This window comes from Nyctereutes procyonoides, unplaced genomic scaffold (genome assembly GCF_905146905.1).
Source record: "Nyctereutes procyonoides isolate TBG_1078 unplaced genomic scaffold, NYPRO_anot_genome, whole genome shotgun sequence".
Taxonomy (NCBI): domain Eukaryota; kingdom Metazoa; phylum Chordata; class Mammalia; order Carnivora; family Canidae; genus Nyctereutes; species Nyctereutes procyonoides.
The window spans coordinates 780628-807827 of NW_026575082.1; the positions used below are offsets into that span (position 1 = coordinate 780628).

The 27200-nt window shown below is 43.9% G+C and overlaps 1 protein-coding gene across 5 annotated transcripts in view; it reads right to left on the minus strand.

The window, feature by feature from the left end:
* LOC129514446 (probable phospholipid-transporting ATPase IIB) overlaps positions 1 to 27200 on the minus strand; it is a 242290-nt gene that overhangs the window by 75311 nt on the left and 139779 nt on the right. For all 5 annotated transcript variants that reach the window (XM_055333018.1, XM_055333020.1, XM_055333016.1 and 2 more), the window contains one exon: positions 7151 to 7311. In XM_055333018.1, the coding sequence (XP_055188993.1) occupies positions 7151 to 7311 (161 nt within the window). The remainder of the gene's footprint in view (positions 1 to 7150; positions 7312 to 27200) is intronic.

Here is a 27200-nt window from a genome sequence, read left to right on the forward strand (position 1 = left end):
TAAGTGATATTCCATTGTCCATACAGACCACATCTTCTCTATCCATTCACCTGTCATCTGGGCTCTTTCCTTAGTTTGGCTCTTGTGGACATGGCTGCTGTGAACATTGGGGTGTAGGGCCCCTTCAGATTACTACATTGTTATCTTTAGGGTAAACACCCAGTAGTGCAATGTTGGGTCATAGGTTAGTTCTATGTTCAACTTTCTGAGGAAACTTGGAGAAGGTTTTATAGAAAAGATCGGCCCTGAGCTAAAAGGGAATAAAAGGGTTGGGGGGGCGGGCAGCATGCCTGAGCTTCACTCAGGGAAGGCAAGTGGTCAGCAAGGCTCTAGAGCTCAGAAGGTACAGATGTACGTAAGTGGAATGAAAGTAGATATACACCTAAATACACTCAGAGTCCACTGCCACACACACAAGAATAAACAAAATGTATAGTCTCGGGTCCTAAGAAATAGAAAATCTAGTAAGGTAGGAAAGTAGTTTAAATTGGTACATGTAAAATTCTAAATCACATTACTAAACTTTTGAATGGGTGTGGGAAAACTGTAGATTTGAAATAAGTGTTTTAGGGAGAAATAAATGGAGCATCAGTGTTCCAGATAAACTGAACCAAAGAAAGCCCGGAGCTACAAGGAGAGTCAGACACTGTGTAAAAGGCAGCGGGACCCCAGCAGTGTGCCAGGACCTGGAGCCCTTGGAGGGCTCTGAGAATGCAGCCCTGCTCTGTGCCATAACTGGCACAGAGGACATGGGCAAACTCAGGACGCTCTTCAGGGAGACTCATCCTCTTGCCTTCTATTCAGAATGATGTCGGCCCATCTCCTCAGCATCCAGAACAATCAAAATATTAATCACAGGGTCAGATATGGGGTGAATGGCAACAAGGTAAGTCAGGACTTCCCCAATACTCAGAACTGTTTCGGCTGTTTTGTGCGGGCCCCTGTAAAATACTGCATGTGCTATGCAGCAGCTAGCGCTAAGAGGGCTGTGTGCGTGGACTTACACATACAGCATTCTCCACAGCAACAGGAAATACATGTATGAGGAATGAGCACAAATATTTTGTGTCAATATGTGAGAGGAATAAATATTCCTACTGGAGGATTAGCATTTCCTTCTGTTCATAAATAAATAAAAGTATTAATTATGTGCAATTTGATACACCTTAAAATGAAGTGTCTCTGGTAGTCTAAGAAGAAAGAAATGGCAAAGGTATAGGAGACAAAACCACCCCAAAGCAAGCAGGTGGTGACTATGTCAAAATATTAATAAGAAAGCTAACCAGGCAAAAAGGACCACATGAAAAGGTTGAAGGTTTTCAAAGTTGAAAATGCTTTTCAAAGTTGGAAAAGCTGAGCTCAGCAATCTACCCAAAGGTTGACAGTGACCATAGTGAAACCGGCAGAGGAGAGGAGGGCTGGAAGGAAGCACCTCACAGCACCCTCACTACTGTGCCCTATACGCACAGCGATCTGGGATGAGCACTTGCACAAGAGGCCACCCTGCCTTCAAGGACAGGTGAGGACACTGGGCCTTGTGAACCTATGCTGTATACAATGCAGCCAGTGGTGGGTGCTGGGCAGGGCCAAGGAACTCTCAGTTTTCCTGAACTGGCTGAAATAAAGTATTCGCTTTTTACTTGTGTAATTAAGTATGCAGAACGTGAGCCTGAGGCCACTAACACCATCTGTATAACCAGGTGAGGAAGACCTGGCAGAGAATGGCATTTAACCAGAAGAAAGCAGAGTCTATAGATGGGGAGAAGAGCCGCACTGGGCTTCCTGTTCAAGCCTCACCCAACAGGTTGCTCAGCTAATCTTTGCACTGATATGATACATAAACAAATTCCCCCTCTGACTTATACTTAGTTTAAAAACTGCACCTATAGATCTTTCATGAAAAAGTACCATAGTCTAATTAAAAGGCAAATGAGGGAATGCCTGGGTGGCTCAGTGGTTGAGCGCCTGCCTTTGGCCCAGGGCATGATCCTGGAGTCCTGGGATTGAGTCCCACATCGGGCTCCCTGCATGGAGCCTGCTTCTCTCTCTGCCTATGTCTCTGCCTCTCTCTCTCTCTCATGAATAAATAAAATATAAAAATAAATAAATAAGTAGCAAATGAGATAAATATATTTGCAATTATGAAAGAGCTACTCATTTTTATGTTAAAAGACAACACAAATTGCTTCAAGAAGATGAATGTAACAAGAGCCAGAAGGACAAAGGCATGAAGAGTGAATTCAGATACTGGTGCAGTATTTTCAATACCAACTTTACCCCACCAAGGAACAGAAGGGGCCTCCTGAGGCCACAGCAAGAATGAGGCAGCCACTGAGATGGGCTCAAGGCAAGAATGCAAACTCATAACCCCCCCGACTCCAGAGCCTGAAAGCTCTACCTGCAAGTAGAGACTAACTCTCATGGGCCAAAGATGACGATAGTGTTGTTTTATAAGTTCTAACTTTGAAGTAGTTTTTAGTCTCAGAAGTAGCAGCAAAACCAGAGGTGCCCAGGTGGCCCAGTGCTTAAGACCTGTTAAGCGTCTGCCTTTGGCTCAGAGCGTGATCCCGGGGGTCCTGGGATTGAGTCCCACACTGGGCTCCCTGCAAGGAGCCTGCTTCTCCCTCTGCCTCTCTCTGTATCTCTCATGAATAAATAAATAAAATCTTAAGAAAAAAAAAAAGAGAGATGCCAGATTCACGGTCTGGAAGACATAATATTAAACACAAATGGCCAGTGAGAACAAGGGTGCTCTTGAAGAGCACGAGGAGGAAGGCCCTATTCTAGAAAACACTGACTCAGGACAAAGGTATATGGGTTCAGGCGAATTTGTTCTTTGCTCGGGAAGAGAAACCACTCCCAGAGTAACAGCACAGACGACCCAAAGTGGCCTGTGAGTGTGTGCACCCTGGCGCACGACAGAAGAGTCCTAGGTCATTGGGGGACAGTCTTTCTTACAAGCAATGCTGAGACAATTGGAGTTGGAAAACAGTGATATGTGAAAATCCTGTTTCGCATTATTTAAAAGCCCCACTGCTTCTAGCAGTCAAAAACAACCCTGCAACACTTTTAGAAGCTAACACAGGAGGATAGCTCCATCATCCAGGGCCCAGAAAGGCTTCTTACACAACATATGGAGAGTGATAACCAACAGCAAAAGACATTTATAAACTGGACTATGTAAAATTAATGTTTTTTTCATAACTTCACCAGTAGCACAAACTCAAGCTACAGATGTTTTACTAGTAAAACGTGGACCTGAAAAGAACACCCAGATCACATGAGTAACTACGAACTGCTCAGTAGGTTAGGAGAGCTGGGGAATGTCTTCTGTGACCAGAGGCCCTGCTCTCTGGGCCTGTGGGTCAGGCCTGTGGCCTCAGCATGTTTGTAGGATTTGGGGAGTCCAGCGAGTTTTTCTCACAGCGAGTTTTTTCAACTTCCAGCCTGAGCCAGCAGTGCTTCTGCTGACACATTCTCACAAACTGTGGGTCTCCCATTGCATGTCACAGCGGTCCACACCACTTGACAAGAGGCCCCTATGCAGCTCTGTCCTGGATAACCCAAGCCCTCCAGGCTCTTACTGAGATGGGGGAGCAAGTCCAGGAGTCACACACCTAATCTCTCCAGCAAAATGCTGTCCAGACACACCCTTCGGCTTTCTTTCCTAGGCATGCTTGCCAAACCTTCAAGTCTCTAATACTATCATCTTTGGCGATCTGAATAGGCTGCCAACTTCCCCCACCATCAACCTATGTTGGAAAGGCTCTTTCCCCCAGGCACTCCCCAAGCACGCTAAACAGAAAAGGAGGCCCTACAGAGATGTTAATGGAGATAGTTTCTAAGTTCTGAAGCAAACATACCCGTGTTACCTGACATTTTCGATACTGGGTTCTTACGGTGCAGCACGAGTGGTGCCCTAAGCAGAGCTGGGTACTTACTCCTTCAGGCAGCTGGGTAGTACACAGAGGGCCAAATGAGGAAACCCCTGCCACCCCAGGCACACAGACCCCACCAACAGCAGCGCCTTAGACCAGACGGCGCCCAAGTGCTTCTCAGAGAGGACAGTCATCACTGCCGGTGTCATTTCACCTCTACTGCCCACATGCACCTTCTGACTCAGCACTGACAGGACAGCTTTCTGGACGATGTGCTGGACCGTCACACAGCACCCTGAAGCGTGTGGGCAGAGGAGGTACTGCAGAGACACGCACTGTGAGCGCCCGGCCTACCGGTATGTGTTTTGTTATGGTGACAGGAATAATGCAGGGAATATATGTCCATTTCAATTACATTAATTGAAATAATGAATTGAGTTAAACCTTGTAATATTTTCCTTGAAGGACACAGTAAATTATATCAAGTGATCAAAAATATTTTACTTTGTAAAGAAAAATTTCTATGATTTTAAGTTTATTAAATTTGAAAAGCCTCTGAACCCAACCTACCAAGCAGAAACAGACTAGACACAGAGGGCAAGCAGGTGGTTGCCCGGGGAAGGGGATTCACAGGTCAGTAAGCCTGCAGTAACTCTGCCCGGCAACCAACTAGGAGCATGTGCTAAGGTAGCGAGTCATCCAATTGTCAGGGTAGACACTGGGCACTAAAAGGAACAGTCAGCTGTCCATCCATTAAAAGCATGTTTTAGGTCAACAGAGGAAAAAGCACTTAACTTTCCACAACTGTGCACTTTGAAAAAAAAATTTTTTTAAACCTCCCCTTATTAAATTGAAAGGAACGTTTACCAAATACTAAGATGTATTATTATTTATATCTTTTTTTTTTTTTTAAAGATTTTATTTATTTATTCATGAGAGACACAGAGAGAGAGGCAGAGACACAGGCAGAGAGAGAAGCAGGCTCCATGCAGGGAGCCTGATGTGGGACTTGATCCCGGGACTCCAGGATCACGCCCTGGGCCAAAGGCAGGCACTAAACCACTGAGCCACCCAGGGATCCCCCCCCCCCTTTTTTTTTTATTATTTATATCTTAAATGATATAAATTCCTTGCAAAAGGAAAACAAACCTGGTTGAATCAAACATAAACACGAATTCCCTAAATTAGCATCATACATTTTTTAGATTTTATGGTTTTCATGCCTTCTCCTTAATCTGTATAACTGCATTCTGGAACTGTGGAAAACTAGGAAAAGCATTACGTTAAAGTTGGCGTGAGACATTATGGAACTAAACAGGGATGCAGGTATAATTCTGCCTAGTAAGTCTCTCCACATTTGACTGAACATGTAAATATAAAACTACTGACTGAAAAACCAGAACAAGACAGACTTGCAGAAGATGTAGAGAGAAAGGGAAGGGAGGCTTCAAATGCTAGTTTTGGGAAAAATACTCACTGCTGTGCTGCGTCTGGCAGTGAACTAACTCTATGTCGTATTACTGTAAGAGTGAGAAAACTAGCGATGGAGACTCATCACATTTGTAAACTTCTTTCCTTCAGGGCCCTTCTTTCCACATACTTCCATTGAGGATATCATATGTGCTGTGCACCACTCAGGGAACTGCAGGAGCGGCGGTAAATCAACAAGGCAGCAACTGACCCAAGGCCCTCTCTGCTGGGTCCCAGGATGTCTGCCTGCAGCACTGGGCAACATCCCCAGTGCAGGTCAGGATGTGTGCATCCATACCAGAGACTGCCTGCAGGGCCATCCCAGTGGAATGGGTCAGTTCTGGGATGATGATAAATAGCTATATTCTGCCTATTACCACTTACCCAGGGAGTTTCTGGGAACAAAGATCTGTCTGTCCCTAGTGCCCGCTGCTGGCACCCGGTATGTGTCCATGTGGTGATGAGGCCGCTGCCTGACAGCTGGACAGACCATCTGCACACTCGCAGCTCCTCAGAACAGGTAAGGGGTCTGCTCAGTAAGGGTGTGAGGGCCCTAGGACACACCCTGCACTGTTTTAGGCACTGGGTCAAACAAGGTCCCTCACACCTCATGGAGCATGGTGAGCACAGAGCACCAGAAAACAAGACAAGCATCAGGACTAGTGGAGATGGCAGCAGGATTCAAACAGGGTGACATGATACCAAGTGACTGGTTGGCAGTGAGCACTAAGCATTCATGTGGCGCACATGGCTGAGAAGGGCCAGCCTGGCATGTGGTGTGGCGGTGGAGAGGAGACATATGGAGCTGGGAGGCAGGCTGGCCACATCAGGTAGGACACTGAGGTGATCAAGGGTTGAGTGTCTACTGAGGCAGGAGCTCCAGTTACATCAGGAACAGCCGCAAATGCATAAGACTGCGTGTTCTCGGAGGAGTGGAGACAGGCTCCCCATCTCAAACAGCAAGTGGGGCTGGTTGGGCTCGAGTGGACTGTGCACAGGATGCGGTTGTGGATGCGGGCCCTGCCTTCGTGATGTATGCAAGTGAAAGAGACCCCACTTTTAGACAAACTTTTGGAGAAAGCTGGTCTGTAAAGATACGCCTTTCCCTTCAAAATGCTTATTACATCCTTGTGCATGAGTGTTCTATTCTACTCCGTTCAGGGTTACAGAAGATGGTCATTCTAGCTTCATGATTTATGAATGATTTATTAGGTTTTCATTGCTCATTCATGTAAAAATTTTCAATCATATATATGAAGCATTTTTTAAAAATAAACTTTGTGGAAATATTTCAGAATGTACTTATACTGTAAGTATTAGTAAATTAAACTCAGTAGACATCTAATATTAACTATTTATATCCCAATCTCAAGTTAAATGGGTTCTCATTTTGAAAAATTGTTCATATTAAAAAGACTATCTTACTCAATATTTTATCTCCCTTGACAGATATATTAGATTGTTTCTGAAATACAACTTCGTGACACATACAGATTCAAGGGTACTGGAAATAAAGTCTATCAGCAGTAAACTATGTTTCATCAAGAAATATCTCCCAATTCTTGAATATTATATTATCAAAACATTCATATAGCTAAAAGTGTCAGATTTCTAGATTATTCTAACAAAACTGACTTAGCCCCCACAAAATATTTTCTAAGGATTCCTTAAAATTCATCAGAGTTCCTGGCTCCTTTCTCTTTATTTGCAGATAACTTCTTCCAGACCAAGAAAAATAAAATTTCAGTAAAGTCATACTCAATGAAACCAGTTAGTTGTTTTATCTTAATTCTTAAACTTACCTGATGGGAATGATATAGGAAAAGAGAAGGAGGAACCGAAACAGGTTGCGGTACCATGGGCCTACAAATCCTTGTAAGGTTACCATAACAACCGAGAGAGCTACTAAAGCCACAAACAGTGCTTTGGTCAGTTGATTGAGCTCAAGATCCAACAAACCAACCTGAAAGAAAAACAAAAACATGACCATAATGTCCCTAATATTACAAATCTGAATACATGAGAGTGATGAATGACATCCTTAAATTTCCTCTTGTACTGACCTGAACTCTAAAGAAATACAAAACAATTATTAACTTTACTCGTCTCCTGAAAAGCCTCTTAGTGATTAAAGCAGGATTTCTGAAAGGGAATCACAATCCCCAGAGAATTCCAGAAATAATTTACAAAGACATGAGTCCACAGTATCCAAGCACAATCCTTTCTCAGGCTGAAGATGCTATGACAGGCGACTGGGGCAGATGGGGGCACAGGATGGGGCACAAGGACACCAGAGGTTTACTGAGTCCATGGAGAGAGGACGTGTGTGTCCCTCTGCACATGCTATACCAGCTGATGCGTAAGTCCACCCCCACACAAGGGTTTTATGTTCAGAGAGAGGCCCCCAGGAACAGGACGGTGCCTGTCATGCCCATCTGCCAGGAATGACTCTGAAAACACCTTCTCTGAATTATGCACAAAAGCAACAGACAAGGTAGTTAGCTTGAATGAATACCTTTATTAACTTGGATAAATCCTACACTTTTGGTTCTCCCAGTAAGGTACACAACCTCAAATTCGTTCTGTGGATCGTGTCCTAGGTGAGCAAAACGTGAGGGGAAGTTATATCCGTGGGAATGAACTCATTTTGGGGTGCATTCTGTGTGGGATCTTGGAAACAGCGATAAATAGTGTTCATTCCTCAAATCAGAAGTGCACAACTTTGATCTTGAGCTCTGGTGGCCTGCACGCTGCCATTCCTGGCTAAAGTCGGTTGGTTGAAGGAACAGAGTGTGGTACACAGCACACACACACACAGTGAAGGAACACAGCATGTGGGTGGACACAGGGGTGGGGTCTTCAACTTAGCCAAAAAAGGCTTCCCAAGCACACAGAGGGAGAGGTGAGGTCACGTAGCAATGACATTTCCTTGGGAATCCAAATGTAGGCTAATTTGAATGCTGGTTCAGCTACCTGACGGTATGACCTAGGGCAGACAGCAAACCCATTTTCTTATCTGCAAGAAAATGGGGTTAGAAAAGTGCCTCCAGGGCGCGTAGTGGCTTGGTAGGTGAAGCGTCTGCCTTCATCTCAGGTCATGGTCTCAGGGTTCTGGGGATGGACCCCGCTTCTCCCTCTCCTTCTGCCTCACCTTTCTCTGTCAAATAAATAAATACAATCTTTAGGAAAAAAAGGAAAAAAGTGCCCCCATAACAAGACTCAGGGGGTTAAAGGAGATGAAGCACAGCTCCTGGTACCAAGCAAGCCACACGCGCGATTTGCTGTTCTTGTTACCAGTGACATCCCACAATGAGATCTGAATCCATGCTTCCCACTTCTGTGGGCTTGTCCTTACCCTGGCTGCCCTTTACTCCCAAGCTGGGGCTGGCTCCCTGCCTGCTGACCTGGTGGGTGCCTTTTGGGCCCTGCAGAAGCCATGGTCACCCCTGGGGACTGCCAGTCGCAGCCCAGGCAGGTGCCCAACACCCTGCCTACTCCTCACACATGGGACCCGGACAGATAAACGCGGACAAGACCCTCAGCTCGCCTCCACCAAGCTCCTCCTCAATCTGCTACAAATTGTGAAAGAGAATAATTTAAAAAGTGGTTGCCATGACTTTGATAAAATAAATGAGATGCTACTTTGAGAATTACTAAGCTAATAATACGTGGTTTACTTTTTAGTGCCTTTTGAAAATTCCTAATTTTGGCCAAAACAAGGTTAACTTTTCCGTCTCAGTATTTAGTTTCCATCTAGTTGTGATTAATATCTGCCACAAATCCGCATGGGAACATCAGAACCTGTAGTCAGAAAAAACCCACAGAACTGTCAGAAAGTTCACTTAAGCGCAGCAATGAAGAATCCACTCATTAAACAAGTAAATGTCAATGTCTACTGAATTTTCTGCTACAGTGTGAGGTTATGAAAAATGAGTCAACGCTGAGATTTTACCTGCAGAAAACAGCCAGTCTAGTTGAAAAAATAGCTGAACACCAGTGACAAAATTATAAAACACCAAATTTTCTTGTCTAACCCAGCTTGTAGGTAAGTCACATTCCTTCACTGGTGCTATTGCTGCTGCTGCCAGACGCCGGATGCCACTCCATGGCCTTAAAGAACAGCCTAGAGTCATGGGAACCACAGAAGCCACAAGCCCTGACATTTGTCTAGAGCTTGGCTCCTACCTGCTCACCTGCCGGGACACTGCAGGGACCAAGAAGGCCCCGCCCCTGCCCACCCCGTGGCCCCAGGGCAGGAGGCCAGAGCCCTGGACCTCAGTTCAGACCAGAACATTCACACCCTGTACAACCTCATCACTGAGACTTTAGGTCACACCCCACTCTCAGCTGCGTCCCCGACACCCACTCAAGTTTGCAGGGGGGGGCCCGCAGGTGCCTTCGGTCCTGCACCAGGGGTCACCTCTGGGCCAGGGGTCACGGCGCTGCTCCCCGCTCTCCCCCAAACCACAGGCAGGCCGCACTGGAGCCCTGGCTGGCTTCTGGAAAGTTCGGCAGGGATGCCCGTTCAGGGCTGCACTTCTTTGAGAAGCGGGCAGCTGAAGAGCCCGGCGCCGGATTTATCAAGTGCATTTAAAGAGCAGCACAAGGAGGACAAATATCTTGCAATTTCCGCTACTTCAACTACTACATAGTTTATGCTTGAATTATTGAGAAAAATAGGTTTTTGGATTAGAATGAAGAAAAATGAAGCCAAGGAAGTAGAGCATGTTTCAAAGCACAGACCCTTCTGCTGTGACAAAGGAGGACTGAGTGTCAGGCCTCGCTGAGGGTCAGATGAAGTCATTATTCATTCAGTCAGGGAAAAAAGACTCAATTACCTCAACCTAAAGATGCTATCAATGAATGCAAAGTGCATATTTTACTCTATTCATCCAAATCCCATTAAAAAGTGAAAGGAATGATTTAATCTGGCCTTGCAGTTGGTCTTTTTTCTGTAATAAAATAAAGAATCACTGTCTTGCAAAATGCAAAGCACTACCTCACACTCTCTCTGCATCCCAGCAGTGAAAAACTGTAAAAGCTGCAACAGAACAGTCAGAAAGGAATACAAAGTTTCCTTTGAAAAAAATGCCACATATTGGACCGAAATGAAAAGCAGCCCACTGCACACTGAGAGGCAGATAACTGGAAGTATTAATACCTTTCTGCCTGAGGAGGCAGCCCACCAGGGGCTGTCCTCCCACACCCTTGGGATCCAAAGGGAAGGGTCATCACTTTCAACATGTAAGTTTACAGAGTAAAATACAACTTTTTGGTAATGGGTTGTTCCTTGCATTCTTTCAGGTAGCCTTTGTGGAACTATGATGATTCTTCCTGGAAAATAATGCAACTGCACTATAGTATATAGTATGATCTAAAAAATTTTCTTTTATCTATTCTAACAAAGTCTACTTTTAGTTAACAGTTAATATTTTTACACTCATTTCTCTAAAACACTTAAAAAGTTTCTTCAACACACTTAAAATGCAATCTGGACTCTTAAAAACAATATTCAGTAGAATAACTAGTTAACTTGTAAACTTACAGGTTTTATAAAGAAGATGGTAGCTTCACTTTTAATGTGAATCTCTGCTTTCTTTAAAAATTTTCTTGAAACACCTGAACAAGCCAAATACCTTTTACTATGACTATAAAACCCTTCCACCCATAAAATGTATTATTAATCACTCAAAGTAATTATGACTGTATAAGAAAAGGTAAATTAAGTACACTAGCAAGCAATTTTCAACATTTATTGTAATTTCTTATATTAGTAAGGCAAATTTTTTTCCACTTGTCATAATATTTGTTTTATCTGAAACAACTGCGATAACAAAATTAAATACGCTACTGGAAATTTTAATCTCCAAGGGAAAATTTGTGCATAATGTCTAAGACACCACAATGGTTCTGCAAAGGGGCTGTTCTAGGATAATGAACACAATAATTGCCTGTATAATCTAAAATGCTACTAATGGCAACGATCACAAATCCATTTAGCTCCTCTTTAATTTATGTACCAAGTTTTAAATAGCTAATGGTTCTCAGTAAAATAATGGTTTATACCAACAATAATGGGTAAATACGGTATTCTCCTGCTTAATCAAGAGAAGATCAGTCAGGTTTTTGTAAATGGACGAATGAGGGCCAGCCTTATCTCCGAGACGCAGCGCCATCCCATCCATCTCAAAGTTAAACCCTTATCGTGCTACTAGGTCCCTAAGAAGTCAATGTACACCCCAAACTGGAACAAAGGTCTCATGCTACACAAACTTAGTAAAAGACGAGATAGCAGGCCTTGTCATCAGTAAGTGCTGACCATGTTATGATCCTTGGATTAGCATGATGTGAACATCAAAATGCTTTTATCATTCTTTCAAAACTCACATTTAACTTATTTGCTACACAGAAGTATCTGAGAATAGCAAAACAATAAGATGTGAAATGTCAAAAAGCCAACATAAACTCTTGCAAAAAGCTAAATGTTATTTTAATTTGTCTCATAATTATCCCTGTACATTTTGAAAAACAGAAAAGCCTCTAATCTAATACCATAATAGCTAATACCGTAATAGCTAATTTACTCAAGAAGACTACACAGGCAGAAGTATGTACAGCTTTATACATGAGAGATTACTTAGCGGAAAAAATAACGTTGTAAACATTGTTTTATTTCTTAGCAGCTTAACTACTCTTGGATTAGCCCATCAGTTTCTTATCATCCAGAATTTGGATCTACATACATAACTGATACAGGGCTGCACTTTAACCTAACTGAAATTCCTAGAAAAAGCACATCCTTTTAAGTATCTTTGAAACAAATCAGCCCTATATTTTCCACTTTTAGTACAATCTTAAAAAACAATAAAAAATAAGTAATCTTCAGACCTTCATTTGTACTTAATATTTCAAATAATTGAAAATCATATACTAAATCTAACTCCTAATCTTATAGCAATAACTTTTTCCATTTTGGAGTTTAAAAGTATTAGTTTTTAAAAAGTGATGCTATATAGCCTTTTATTCTTTTTTTCAAGTCTGTTTATTTACTCATCTTTGGACATGAACTACTAAGTCTTAAGTGTCTGCTGCACACACAGGCTGGCTACGCACTGCAGACATGTCTGAGCTATTATTGCTTATCGCCTCAGTGATCTGCGAAATAAGCAGCGTTTCTCTGAGCCATTTTAGTCTATTGGCTCAATAATCTGTGCTTTAAAAGCTCCCTAAGTATGTATCAGTACGACAATTCTTAATGTTACAATATATCACCTTAATTTTAAAAAATCAAGATGTATATTTACACAATACACATTTTAAAGTCGGTTGCAAGAGAATATTTCATATCCTACATTTTTACCTACCAACAAATTTGTCTGACTCTTCTATATTCAGCAATGCAGTTTGCTCCCCGTGCTTACTATAGTTGTTACATAAGATGGTTTTCCTTGAATGTTGAACATTTAAAAAGAAAACGGGGTTGTTATATTTTTTAAACAACAAAAAAATACTAGTGTGAGAAGAGCTATTCAGCAAGGACATAAAACCACTTTGCATATCAATAGAAGAAACTTAGAAGACAGGAGACTCAAGGTGAAATCCTAAATGAGCCTGGTTTACACAAACTTGGGACTGATCCTACATTGTCAGACCACTTGTCAGCTGGCCTACAATAAACATGCAGTAAAAGGTGAAATCATTCCTAAAATCTGCAAACATATTACTTTCTAAGTCCGAAGGGGCTCCGTGAGTGCAGAATGAAGCTGTTTTGTCAAACTGCTCACCCACCCTGTGGATCATTTGAGAAATTTCAATATTGGCTTTAGTATTTTGGACATGACACACAGCCACAGGATACTTTTTATAACTGATGAAAATGCCAGATAATTGCAGATTGTCCAGGAACAGATGTGTATACACGAGCACATATCTGATTTGTTTTTGCAAAATACAGGGTTACTTTATGGTCACAAAGGACAATTAGGTCATATCTGTGAAAGTCTAACAGGTTCCTCTATCATATTAGAACCTTTATTAAAATATAACCAATATATCAGAAGTCATCAAATTTATTTTATTATTTTTTAAAGATTTATTTATTTATTCATTCAGAGAGAGTGAGAGAGAGGCAGAGACACAGGCAGAGGGAGAAGCAGGCCCCATGCAGGAAGCGCGATGCGGGACTCGATCCTGGGTCTCCAGGATCACACCCCAGGCTGCAGGCTGCGCTAAACCACTGCGCCACCGGGGTTGCCCGGAAGTCATCAAATTTAAAGCAATGTAATAGCTTCAAAAAATTTGTTAGTTTAATTTTTTACATTATAAATTATTTCAAATACTCATATACAACCTTTAACACATCAATGCCATATTTAAGACAAAAATGAGTATGTACAAACATGGAAACTGCAAACTATTTGGAAATTTAATGTGTACTCTATGTACACAAGGTACATTAAAATCAGGCACTGAATATTAAATAAACCCCATAATTTTCTAATATATAGTACTCCTAATTTTATTTTACAATAATCCAAACGATTTATTTGAGAACTGGGGACATGAGAAGACTAAAATGTACATCCCAGCACTTTACTGAATATAACTTGTGTGCACTGCTGTCATGATTCCTGTTAATATCTTGCGGCTGTGTTTACATTAAGATTCCTAGCTGCAAGAGACAGCAAAAGCAAAGGGGTGGCATGTTGTAGTTGAGACAGCAGAGGGTGCTCACGTTTGATGCTTTTCCCTGAATCCTGAAAGCCTGCTGTTTGAATGCAGAACTTCGATCTCAAATTCAGCCAATTCAGTATACTGAATACACAGTATGTTTGTATATGTAGATATAACTTTTTTGCCAAAAAGGGTTACCCTAAGCATCTGTTTTTGCCCTGCAGAATTCAAGACAGAATTGATAGACTTTAACATGCTGGACTGTGCACATGAGGGAATTTCCTGAATAAAAAGGTACTGTTCTGGAAGGAATCATGCTCAGAGATCTGACATCCAGAACACATTCAGAATACTGCAGGGAATCAGCACAGTATGAGGGTACTAAGGCTTCTGAAGATTTAGACCTAGAAACAACTTCCATTGATGGTTTCAAGATCCTGCATATATTTCCTTTATTTTTGTCCTAACAGTGTAAGAAGCTATCAATTTTAAACGGTTTTACCAAGACTACTCACCAATTTAAAACAATTACTTCAATAACCTACACTCTACTGACATCAGAAACCTTAACATTCAACCTCATTCATGTAAGTCCAAGTCAGGCATTTGGATTTCAATGTGATTCAACAAGCAGTTGATTTTGGTAATTTTGTATTTAACAGACATTTTACAAGTAGCATTCACTTGCTCTCCAATCCTTTGTATCTACAAACACAACACCCAGTGTTTGAGGCCCAGCAATGCAGTCATTGTGCTTCCACGACAAACCCTGGGGGGCACAGGTACTAGAAGTGCTTCGTGCCCAGGGGCTTTGCCGGCGGTGCACCCCGACACTCTTGGGATTTCTTTATTTCCCAGCAACATAAAAATCAGGTTTTTCTAATAATAACTCTAAAAAAACTCCCAAAAAACCTCTACTCTTAAAGAAAGGCTTTTATTAGGACTCTTAAGAATTGAAGGGGCAGGGATCCCTGGGTGGCGCAGCGGTTTGGCGCCTGCCTTTGGCCCAGGCCGCGATCCTGGAGACCCGGGATCGAATCCCACATCGGGCTTCCGGTGCATGGAGCCTGCTTCTCCCTCTGCCTGTGTCTCTGCCTCTCTCTCTCTGTGACTATCATAAATAAATAAAAATTTAAAAAAAATTAAAAAAAAAAAGAATTGAAGGGGCATAGCAGGAAGGGGAGACTGTGCTGTCGGGAGCACTGCTGGCCTCTCAGGCGCTTGTCTATCAACAGGTCTACATGGGCAAGCCAGACCACCCTGCACATTTTTCTCCTGGGAGGCACATGCACATTCTCCTCAACCTGTCAAATCTTTTATTGCAAATATTTTTGTGTATGTTTCAAAAACACCCTTAAAACACATTCTTATTCATTTAGATATAATTTGCAAACTATTACTGGCTAGAAAACAATATTGTATTGCTAAGTATGTCAATAACACCACTACTAAATTTTGGGCTCTGGTTACTACTTGTTAAGGGAATTACTAAACACACAGTCAGGGCTTCCAACACTACTGCATCCTGAAATTGCCGAGCACAATGACAGCTTCCCTTCAAGAAACTCGGAACTCTTTTAAAGAGCTAGAAAAGAATTATGTGATCCCTTTCTGATATCCAGAAAATGAGGTGTTGAAGGAATTATTCTGGTGACTGGTGTGGAGCTGCTGGACCACAGGTGACAGAAAAAGGCCGGATTTGGGGAGAGCACAGGTCAGAGTGCCCCTTCCCCAGCACAGCAAGGACTGCAATCCACAGGCCACGCCAGGCTGGTGGGGGGAGGGCTGCAGCAGTCCTTGGCCCTGGAGCCTGCCTGGCACTGTGCCGTGAGAACTGGTTTTTGTTTCTTGTTTTTTTTGTATTTCTTTCTTTTTTTTTAAGAAATTGCGTGTAATGGTGACAGGAGATACCACCTTTCTACCTGCTTTTATCTTATAAAATTCTGATTAAAGAAATGGTTAAATTTTTATTAGTAAATGAGGTTATTAATTTACAATGAAACCTTAATTTCCAATCCTAGATCCTCTTTCAGAAGAAGACATGATACAGAGGGGTCTCCATAATAAATAAAAAATATATATATAAAGATAAAGAAGTTGCTCAGTGATTAACTTCAAAATGTTACATCTAAACTCTTCCTTCGGCGTACCAGCAAGCACAACATATGTGATGGTTTGTGCAAGGAGTTTACTAGCCTTAGTCAACAGAGTTTTTATGTAACAGATTCCAGAAAGTCTGGTTTCATTGGGGACTTCAGTCGAATGCTAAACATAGCATATGAAGCTGCTAGTTCTAAGGAACACGTCTCAGGGTGGGGAGCGCTGACAATCAGCAGGCCAGTTCATGAATGCTCAGTGGCTCTGGTGGGAGGGTGATCCTCTGCAGGCAGCCCCCGGGACCCACGCTGCCCTGCAAGCCACCATGTCACACAAAGGTTGCAACAGCATCCAGTCACACGTCACTGTCTCCCTCACCGTTTCTTAGCTTACTGTGTAAATATGAAGGAACTTATGGACCATTTAAGGTCTGTACCCCAATCTCCAAATACCCAGCACCTATCACTACAAAAACCACTCAACAGTGCTTTTAAATCAGGAGTCATTAGCTGACTTGACAAGATCTATGACTAAGTATTTATTGGAATCCAAGCTAGGATGACTGTCTCACCCAACTCCTGAAGTTCCCTGGCTGTGAGGTGCAAGCCCCCTAACTGTAAGTGCATGGAGCACACGGGCAATACCGAACTCCCTGAGAACCAGTGTTCCAGGTGTGTCAGAATGACATTGTGTGCGCACAGGGACTTCCTCTGCCCATGTCGGTGCCCCCCTGCAGAAGCATCGGCAGCAGCTGGCGCACGCATACTTGTAAGGCAGACAAAAGACGGCCAAGAGGGACACGCTGGTAGACACTGGCCAAGGGGGCTCAGAGCTAGCTCTGAGTCAGTCCACAGTTCTCATGATCTACATTCTTGTTCTTTAAGAAAAATGGAATTCGGCAGGTTTGCTGAAAATTTTAAATGACAAACTTGAGGTGGTTCAAGAAACTTTCCCTCTTTACCTCCATTGTTATGAAAACTGTGTAAGAGCTTTATTAGTGGTATCTTGGCAAAATGTAACGCTATTAAACATCTAAAATTTTTGTGTTACTATAAAGTAAGTGTAAGTCTTCAAAGACATTTTATGAACCATTTCATACTTAATGGCTTGTAAGCAATCCCAGGAGTTAGGAATTGTGTGAAAAGTTGCCCAGATTGACAGATAAAGTGAAAAGGTCTGTATTAATTTCCAAATAAAGAAATGCATGGCGTGGTATCTCACGATGATTACACTCTAAAGTACCAATTAGAACGCATCAGAAACTAGAGCAAGTTGACACTCTACAATAAAGCAAATAATTTCCAGTTGGAGGGGCAGAAAATGTTAATATGCAATGTTCAAGACTACAAGAATCTTTGTAAAAGGAAGTAGCTAATAAGGTTTAATGATGCATGTCAGGAAGCCACAGTATGTAGGGAAACACAGCTGGCTTCATTTTGTAAACTATTTGATATACGCATCTTTCTAGCTCACGATTATCAGCTGTGCCACTGCCACGGGGGACAGTTTAGCCTTCAGATCAGGGCATTCTTCTTGTTCTCTAAATTACAAGTGAAATACATTAATATAATATGGCGCTATAGGCTAGTACCCTGACTAAAGTTTATCTGCTCACAAAAGAGGATTTCAAGAAGGCTTCTGTCAAATGTCGTGGAAACAATCTTACCAGCCTAACCAGGCTACTAAGTGCTAGAGAACCATTAGAACAAAACAAAACAAAGACAAAACACTTGGATTTAGTGAATTAATTACCTTCCCCAAACAGTCACCATCATTCATACCTTGCCCGTTAAAATACAAATGAACTGAAACATGGTTCTACTGAGAAACCCTGCAGCACATGGCTGTCTCCCCGTTCAGGGACACACATGTGCATGTGTGGAGGACCCCACTCCGAAAGGCGATATGCTCACACGATCTCAGCTCCAGGGACTACGATGTGCAGGTGACAGCAATTAGTAGCAGATGACAGAAACACTCTGAATTTGTACCAGATGGCAGCTCAGGGTCACTGGAAGCCAGCAAACCTTCACAAGGAAACCCCGTGTTAGGCAACTATCAAATGTAAAAGCTCTTAGACACAAATTAATTATTCAACCACGAGAAGACAACTGCTAGGTCACAACACTAATATCAAAATGCCGTTAAAGCACTGGGAGCCACTTATTTTAAATGTAATTACACATATTAGCTGCTAAAAACAAGCATGCCACGTAATGATGAAAAGGTTGTCCCAAACTAAAAGAGCTAAAATTCTAGTAATTAGTGAATTGTCTTATGGTAGAATGTACTCAACAGGTTCCAACTCTGGACGAGGGCTGTTGATGGCTTAGGCTGCAAACAGCCATGTTCTGCCCTGAAAACTCCCCAGGACCTCAGCTGGTTACAGAAAATACACACTGTGCATCAGGAGGACCCTACAGGGGTCTAGGCTCCTTGGCGATCTGAGAGGAGTCTCAGAATGTCAGAGGTGGTCTACGAAGCCTAAGTGCTCAAAAATAAAGTCTCATGACAGAGCAGCCAGGCCGGATGTGAGGAGACAAGAGGCAGCAAGATTATGGGGAGGCTGTGCCATCTTGACATGGGGAGGGACCCCCAGGAGTGAGTGCAATACTGGATTTTGTCAGTCCACGTTCTATGTGAAAAAAGATGCAGGCAAAAACGGTCCAGGCAGACAAAAAACAAATGCACAAGTAACTGGTTTACTTTAACAAGATTAATTCCACACTAATAACTAACATAAAATAGTTTCGTTTCTGGTTTATACCTGATTAATTTCTGACCTCTTGTGACCTTAGCAATTTCCAACCCAATGGCCTTCACCAAGTGCTGCTGCATGACTGTGCTGTTGGATTTTCATACCTCCATCACAGGTCAGCACCATGGCTGACGTTCTGGGAGCTGAGGTGTCTGGCCTGGCTCACCAGCTTCAGGCTCGTCCTCCCGTCTGGCTCCATGGGCCCGAGCATGTGCATAAGTGATCTCACTCTCATTCCCATAATTAGACCTCTGGTCACTTTTCCCATTAACTACACACACTTCCATTAGGCTCATAAAATAAAAACTGCTCAAATCTTGCTTGTCAAAATGTTTTTCTTTACTATTTTTATGGAAATGTGGTAAAACTTAACTGAAATAGTACCAACTATTTTGGGAAAAGAAGAGCAAACTAAATAAAATGATCAACTAAAATAACTACCAAGGAAGTAAACAGTCCACAGAGGCAAGTCTTTTATCCAGCAGAGTAATCACCTAGCTGTAGCTGCCTCATGTGGTTCAAGCCTCCCCCCACCCCACCCTAAGTGGGTTCTGCCAAGCTCCAAGCAGGGATGGGGTGGGTGGTGGGTCTGGAGCCCCGAGGTGCCAGGTCAGGCAGGAGGGGGTCCTCAAAGAGCCAGGGCGGGGGCATATGGTGGCCACAGGTCTCCTCTCCCCATCCGTGTGGAAATGCAGGCCCGAAGGACTCTCAGAAACGCATTCTGCACTCCTCTGTGTCCTTCCGCATCTCTCAGAGTTTTGATACTTACCTGATGATTAACTGTCCTTACAAAACAATGCTCTCCAGAAAACAGCAAGGTTAGATTAATATTCTTCCTGAAGGATAATCATATAACTTACATGAAGAGCATTTTCAACTACAGAAGAAGCTGCTGTGAAATGCCTGAAGTAAGCTTTGGTCATCAGATTTGTCTTAAACAATGATCCACCACAGGTAAGCTAATTTTTCTTCAATTTCCTTTCAAAATAAGTATGACATGATAGTAGGAAATGGCACCATAATGACTAGAATTTAAAGAATTAATTCTTGCCAGACTATTTTAAGTACCTGTAATACACGGCGGAACACCCCATCTTCCCATCTACCTGTCACTGTGACAATAGATCTCAGCGAGGCTTCAGCACACGTCTTCCCAGAGCTCAGGGCTCCGGCTTCATCCTGGGGCCCAGCTCTGCCAGAACGATCCTGTGTGCAGAGGGCTGTGAGTACCACATCGGCATGAAGTGCCGTAATGGGATCTGGCCTGTTTGCAAATTCTCCATCTTTGTTTGCATTCAAGATGCACAACTAGTCACTGCCTATGGGCAGTGTTGGCAGAAGAACTGCTGTGGCACATGGGCAGAGCCTGGCCTCTCCAGGACATGTCCATCAACCAGGCCAACTCCACCCAACCAGGCAGCTGGCCCCAAACACCTCCCAGCGTGGCTTTCTGAAGCCTTTACAGGGCAAAATACATCTGAGCCCACGGTGGACTTTGGTCACAAAGTGCCCTCTCCCCTCCGAGGCCTCTGTGTGGACCACTCAGGGCACGCTCACCAGGCTGCCTGCCTGGGAATTGCGCCTTGAAGCTGACTGCTATCATTCTTGCTCTTAATGTCACAACAGTGCACATATTTCTCCTTTGATCTGATTTCTTTCACATCCAAACAAAAACACTGTTTACATAATAGCTGACTTGTATGCTGCATATCCCTTCCCCTTGAAATCCAGTCATCAGAAGAGCTTTCTCCAAAGGGGGATGATGTAAGCTCCTGGCCCCTTAGCCACTGGTTGTACACATCACCATCTGAACACAGGAAGAAGAGGAAGGAAGCCAAACTTCAAACAAATCAAACTTGCTGCCTGTCCACAGCTCATGAGTTAGGGTAAAGACAGAAAGGTGAGTCAGGACTGGCCAGGATGGTCAGGGGCATGTTGTGCCCACAACTACTAGGGAGCTGGCACCAGCTGGCCACCTCCATGAGTAAAAAGGGCTGGAGTAACATCTGGACTTGGCCAAATACCTTCAAAGCCACCACCTCTCGCTCCCATGGTCTGGGAGTGTCTGGCCTGGCACAGTGGCAGCCCAAACTGCTGCTAAACAGGGTCACACTGCCTCCTTTCCGAAGAGTTTCTGTGCACCTCTGCAATGACACTTCAGGTACCTATGATCTGCCTCCTTCATAGAGACAGGAGATGGCTTCCCTGGGGCCCTGAGGTGGACGCAGCACCTGCCAGCAGCAGCAGAAACTCTTGTTCTAACTCATTTAAAAAACTATCAGCTGGCTAGAGGATAAATTTTTTAGAGGGATGGGGCCGAAAGAGACAGAATCATTGCTGGGCATGGAGACTGATGCAGGGCTCAATCTCACGATCCTGAGATTATGACCTGAGCCGAAATCAACAGTTGGTCACTTAACTGACTGCGCCACCCAGGTGCCCTAAGATGTCAAGTAAATTCTTGAGATGACAATTCTCAATATCTGATTAGGATCCATAATTAAAATGCAAAGTATGCCTTTAATATTTTTAATTGGAAAGCAATTTGGGAATAAAAGGCTTCACTGCAACTATATTTTTGTATAGCAGTGAAGAGGAAATGAAACTTAAAAATTAACAATTGAAACCGCATCAACAAAATCTAAATACCTAGAAATAAATTGAACAAAAGGTGTACAAAACTCTACAAAGAAATATCAGAAAATATCACTGAAAAGATTGACAAAGAACTTCTCAAACTCAGTACCCAAAAAACAAAGAATCCAATCAAGAAATGGGCAGAAGACATGAACAGACATTTCTCCAAAGACAACATCCAGATGGCCTGCAAGCACATGAAAAGATGCTCCTCATCGCTCATCATCAGGGAAATACAGATCAAAACCACAATGAGATACCACTTTACACCCATCAGAATGGTTAAAATTAACAAGTCAGGAAATGACAGATATTGGCAAGGATATGGAGAAGGGGGGAACCCTTCCCACACTGTTGGTGGGAATGCAAACTGGTGAAGCCACTCTGGTAAACAGTGTGGAGGTTCCCCCAGAAGTTAAAAATAGAGCTACCCTATGACCCAGCCACTGCACTCGTGGGCAAGGCAGAGGGCAGAGTGCTGCAACCAACCTCACACATGCACAGGTGCCGGAGGAGCCAGATGCAAAAAACACATTTCCCATAACTGCATTTTCTGTAAACTTCAAAATCTGAAAAAAAAAAATAATGTCGACTAGATAGGAGGACAGTGTTTATTTTGGGGGAGGAAAGGGCAGGGGAGAGAAGCTTCTGGAGTATGAGTGAAGTTCTATTTCTTGCCCAAGTAATGGACTAGACCTGAGTGCTCACTTTGTGAGGACTCACCGGCTTGCAGACTTTAAATTCCTGCAACTTTTGTGCATGCATGTTAACAAAAATTAAAACAAAATCAAAACAGTGTCATTCCTGCTGTCAAACAAAACCCAAGGAAAACCTCCAATGTTGAAGCTTACGTTGCTCCCTAGCTGGCAACAAGACACATGGAAGAAGACCATCTCAGAGGAAAGGTAAATGGGTATGGAACTGGATCTAATGCCTTAAAGGCAAAGAACTGTGGAGTGTTTCTGAAACTGCAGAACCTAAGTGAGGAGCTCATGATGTAACATGCACAGCGGCCTAGGATGGCACCAACACTTCTGTGGGAGTCTAGCTGAGATGACCCCACATGCTGCTCAAACCCAGCAGGGTGCACAGGGACTGAGCCAGAGCAGGTGACCACGGCTGAGTGCTCCTGCACCATGTGTCTGCACATGGTGGCCCGCCAGGGCAAAGCCCTGGTGGCACTCAGTGCACATGCGCGCGTGCGCACACACACACACACACACACACACCAGGGTGTGTACACATAGCCCTCTCTGCCTGTGGAGATGGTCTTCTGGGTACGGGACTGGGAAGAAGGCAGAGACAAGGGGGCTTTCATGCTCATGTTACATCTAGAGGCTCCTCCTCCCTCTGAGGCTCTGGAAGACTCCAACAAACCCTCCAGCTCTGCTGCTTCTCCCCTCAGTCTGGTCGGAACATTCGCGGAGCTTGCCGTTCACCCTGGCCTCCCTGGGCACGAATGAGGAGTGGCCACCTGCACACCACCTGCCAGGTGACCCATACCTTCTCCAGGCCTCTGCTTGTATTTCCTCTAGCTTCTGCCAAGATTCTTTCTCTGCCCTTGGGTTGCTGGAGCCTCATGTGAAACAAGTGGGTTAAGATGCTTTTGGCTTTTTCCACCTTGTTCTCTGAGCTTCCAGATCTGTGGTTTGATGTCTGTCATTCATTTTAGGAAACACATGGCCATCCACACTCCAGCCACTCGTCTGAACGTCTGGCTGCTGTTGCTGCTACAGGTGCATTACACCTTCTGAGACCATCTCTCGATTCTTGGAGGCTCTGTTCCAGGCCCCTGTTCCCTTTTTCATTCTTTTCTTTTTGCTTCTCACGTGTGAAGTTTCTTTTGACCTGTCCAGATCGCACTGTGCAGCCCAGTGAGAAGCTTCTCACATCTTCATCTGTCACAGTGATTGACTTCTTCCACCTCCTTTTGATCCTTTCTAGACAATATGCAGTTCCATACTGCAACGTCCACATCTGAGCAACGTCTGTCCTTCGTACCACAGCCCTTCACGTGTGGACCAGGGTTCCTCACGTCCTGCCCTACATGAGACTGGGTCTGTTGCTGGCTTTGTTTCTTCAGACTGTTTTCCCTGTCAGAATGTCTTACGACATTTAAAGCCAGACATGATGCGCCAGGTAACACGAACTGATATAAAAAGCTTTTAGGGGGAGGTTTCCTGCAACCTGGGCCAGAGCTGTGGGACCTCTGGTGCCCCCTCCCCGTCTCCCCTGCTGACTTGGCCTCTTGACTGCAGCTCCTCAGGGAGTCTGGGCCCTGCAGCTCTTCCATCTAAAATCTGCTATGGCGGCACCGGAGACCGACCAGTGTGGGGCTGAGGCATGGGGCAGAAGGAGTGTTCTATAATTTTGTGAATAACTCCCAGGTTTTCTTTTTATTTTTTATTTATTTATGATAGAGAGAGAGAGAGAGAGAGAGAGAGAGAGAGAGAGAGGCGCAGAGACATAGGCAGAGGGAGAAGCAGGCTCCATGCACCGGGAGCCCGACGTGGGACTCGATCCCGGGTCTCCAGGATCGTGCCCTGGGCCAAAGGCAGGCGCCAAACCGCTGCGCCACCCAGGGATCCCCAACTCCCAGGTTTTTAATGGATCTGTCACCTTCACAAGTGGGGGGCTGAGTGGGCAAGATACCCTCCCCAGGTGGGACAAGGCCACACAGGGTCCTCACTGTCTACAGACAAGACTGTTAGAGGGGACACTCCTCACTGCCCAGGTCCCAGCCGTAACACTCCCCACTCACCCTCCAGAATCTGTTGTCAAAATGACTTAGTTTTTCCTTCCAGTTTATGGCTCCAGTTCAACAGATCCCAGCCTCTCTCTTAGATTTCAGGTGACAGTCATTGACTTTGTTGGCTCAGCTCCTTCCTGCTGTAGGACCCGGAGTGCTGACTTCCAGGTTGCTGGATGGGGCCCACCGTGCTCCTGCCCCTGTGGTGAGATGCAGTGGCAGTGACAAGGCCCTAGGGCTACTGGAGCCACAAGCTAGGAGAAACCCAAATCCCCAGTCACCCCAAGAAGAGCACTTGGCAGGCAGGAAGGAGGTGAGTGGTGTTTTCCGAGCCACTGTACAGGTCAGGGTCTATTTGTTACTGCACATGAGCTTTCTCTCATTCACAGCCCGTAAAACCCTGACAAACCCACAAAACCCAAGATCAGATCTTTGCTTCCAGAGGATCTCTGCTAGAAAGTCACACAGCAATTTAAGACAATCCTTCTAGAAACGGAGTCTTCAGCTTCAACAAGGCCTCAAGCTCTCCAAGTACCTGGTAATGGCTTGCCTTCCCAGCCTCCTCTACTGCAAATCCCCGGGGCTTTTCTCAAGGGCAGAGGACTCAGGAATCATATCTAACTCGCATCTAGAATTCTATACCTACAAGTATCAAAAGCTCCTTCAATTGCCAACATCTGGGAAGTTTTAGAGTAGTAGAGATCATTTTTATAGAACATAGGCTGAGATGTGCAAAGCATATATTTTATTTTCCTAAAATAAATCCCGAAATATTCAATCTAATATAATCTGGTCACATCCTAAATTAATGATTAGAACTTCAGATTTAAATTGTATTCTGGCCTTTGCCACTGTTTTTCCACTCATACATATAAGTTCCAAGATGGGGTGAGGGGTCCTAGTGGCATCTGAGGATGGGGAGCAACCCCCTCCGCCCCTGGCATCATAGCAGCTCTGGATGCTCAACTCCCACGGTGGGCGGTCAGCACCACGGAAGTCCTCTTCTTGCTCTTCTCTCCAGTCTGCACCCTCCCGGTGGCAGGGGCCCTTCTGGCATTGTCCTACATGACCCTGAAGCCTGCCCCTGCGGGATGCATTCCCCTGTGGAGGACCCGAGGCCTTGGTATCTTCTGCTTCCACAGCTGTGCTGCTGGGGGTTGTGCTCTAAGAGGCAAGAATTCCACACGCAATGCTCTCCTTCTTGCTTCTCCCATTATTCTCTCCTTTATTTGCCAGGGCAGGGATGATGGGATGTCTACGATGGGGCAGTATGGCTTGCTATCTTTATTTTCTACTGCTCATACCATAAACTCCACCTTGGTTTCTTTTAAGACTTGGCTTCTTGAATCTCAGGAGTACACAGCTCTTTCAGATCAAGTCTCAGTCAAATTTGTTTTTTTTTTTTTTAATTTATTTAAAAACTTAAAAGCTAAGCACCAAGGTACATATTTTTTATATTAATATTTTAAAACTTCCAATTCTCTCATACCTCTGACTGCATTTTTTGAGCATTTATGAGGTGTCAGGCAATGTATTGTATATAAACTACACAGTATCATGACCCCAATCTTGTGCTGTAGAGACTATGACACTGAACTGCCTGAAATGGGTCTCGCCCTACTCACCTGCTGTCCATCTTCACACAGTGGTCAGAACAATGTACCACACACAGCCCCCCACCCTTAGCTTGTTTTCTCCTGGCTCTAGGATGTAGGTCAAGCCCTCCACAGCGGCACGAAGCCCTCAACTGCTTCCTCAAGGACGATTCTACCCCTCCCTCCCTTAACCTCACACGCCAACAGCACACAATTAGTCCTGCTCCGGGACCTATGCACCCAGGATCTCTGCTCGCCCCTGACAGGGAGGAGCCTGTAGCGCCCTACCACTCCTGGAGTCTAACCCCCTCCAGGCTATACCTCCCTCACAATCCCAGGTTTGTTAGGTCAGTCTCCAATGTTCCCCAAACACCCGAGGACTAGTAGGACTGTAAAGGTAAAGTCTGTTTTAAAATGGTCTGTTAATGTGTCTCCCAGGGAGAGGATGAGGAGTCCCTAAAGGAACAGATGTCTAAGCCCCTGTACTTTTCCTGAGCTGACAAAACAAGTGTTCATGGATGGATGATGGTGCAAGTCAGCAGTGTCCCAGGTGGTTCCAGGAGCACTAAATAGAACTTGGAGAATTTATACTTGATTTCTTAGTATGAAACATAATTGGTGAATTGATATCAAAAGATTATAAATGGGCTCCTGGGTAGCTCAGTAAGTGAAGTGCCTGACTCTTGATTTCAGCTCAGGTCATGATCTCAGGATTGGGAGATGGAGCCCCACATCTGACTCTGTGCTGAGCGTGGAGTCTGCTTGGATTCTCTCTCTCTCCCTCTGTCTCCCATGGCCCCCGCCGTTAAAAAAGAAAAAAATTATAAACAGAAACAACTTCACAAAATTAATAACAGCAGCAAACAGCTCGACCTGCATCCAGCAACCGAACTAACTGAAACTCAGATGGGACAACAAAACAGAGGTAGAATGGACCAGTAAGAAGAGAATGTCCCACCATTCTGGGGAGACAAAAGGATGCCTGAAAACCTTCCATTTTACTTCGAAAAGCTAGCACTGCAGCATTAACAAAGTAACACACTGAACATTTTTATACTTCTTTTTTTTTTCATTTTTTTTTCATTTTTATACTTCTTGAACTGTTTACATTGATTGTAAGGAGAAAATAACTAAATTACTCTTCATTTATTCATAAAACTCGCACATTCATAAAGTCTCTCCTGAGCAATGTGAATCTTACTTTGAAAAACAAACCCAGCTCCCCAGAACCCTTCTTTTCCTTTCAATGTACTGATTCAGCATTAAAACAAAAAAAGAACACACAGCTACAACCTAGAATATTACACATCCTTAAAATGACTCACATGTGCTAAATGAAATTG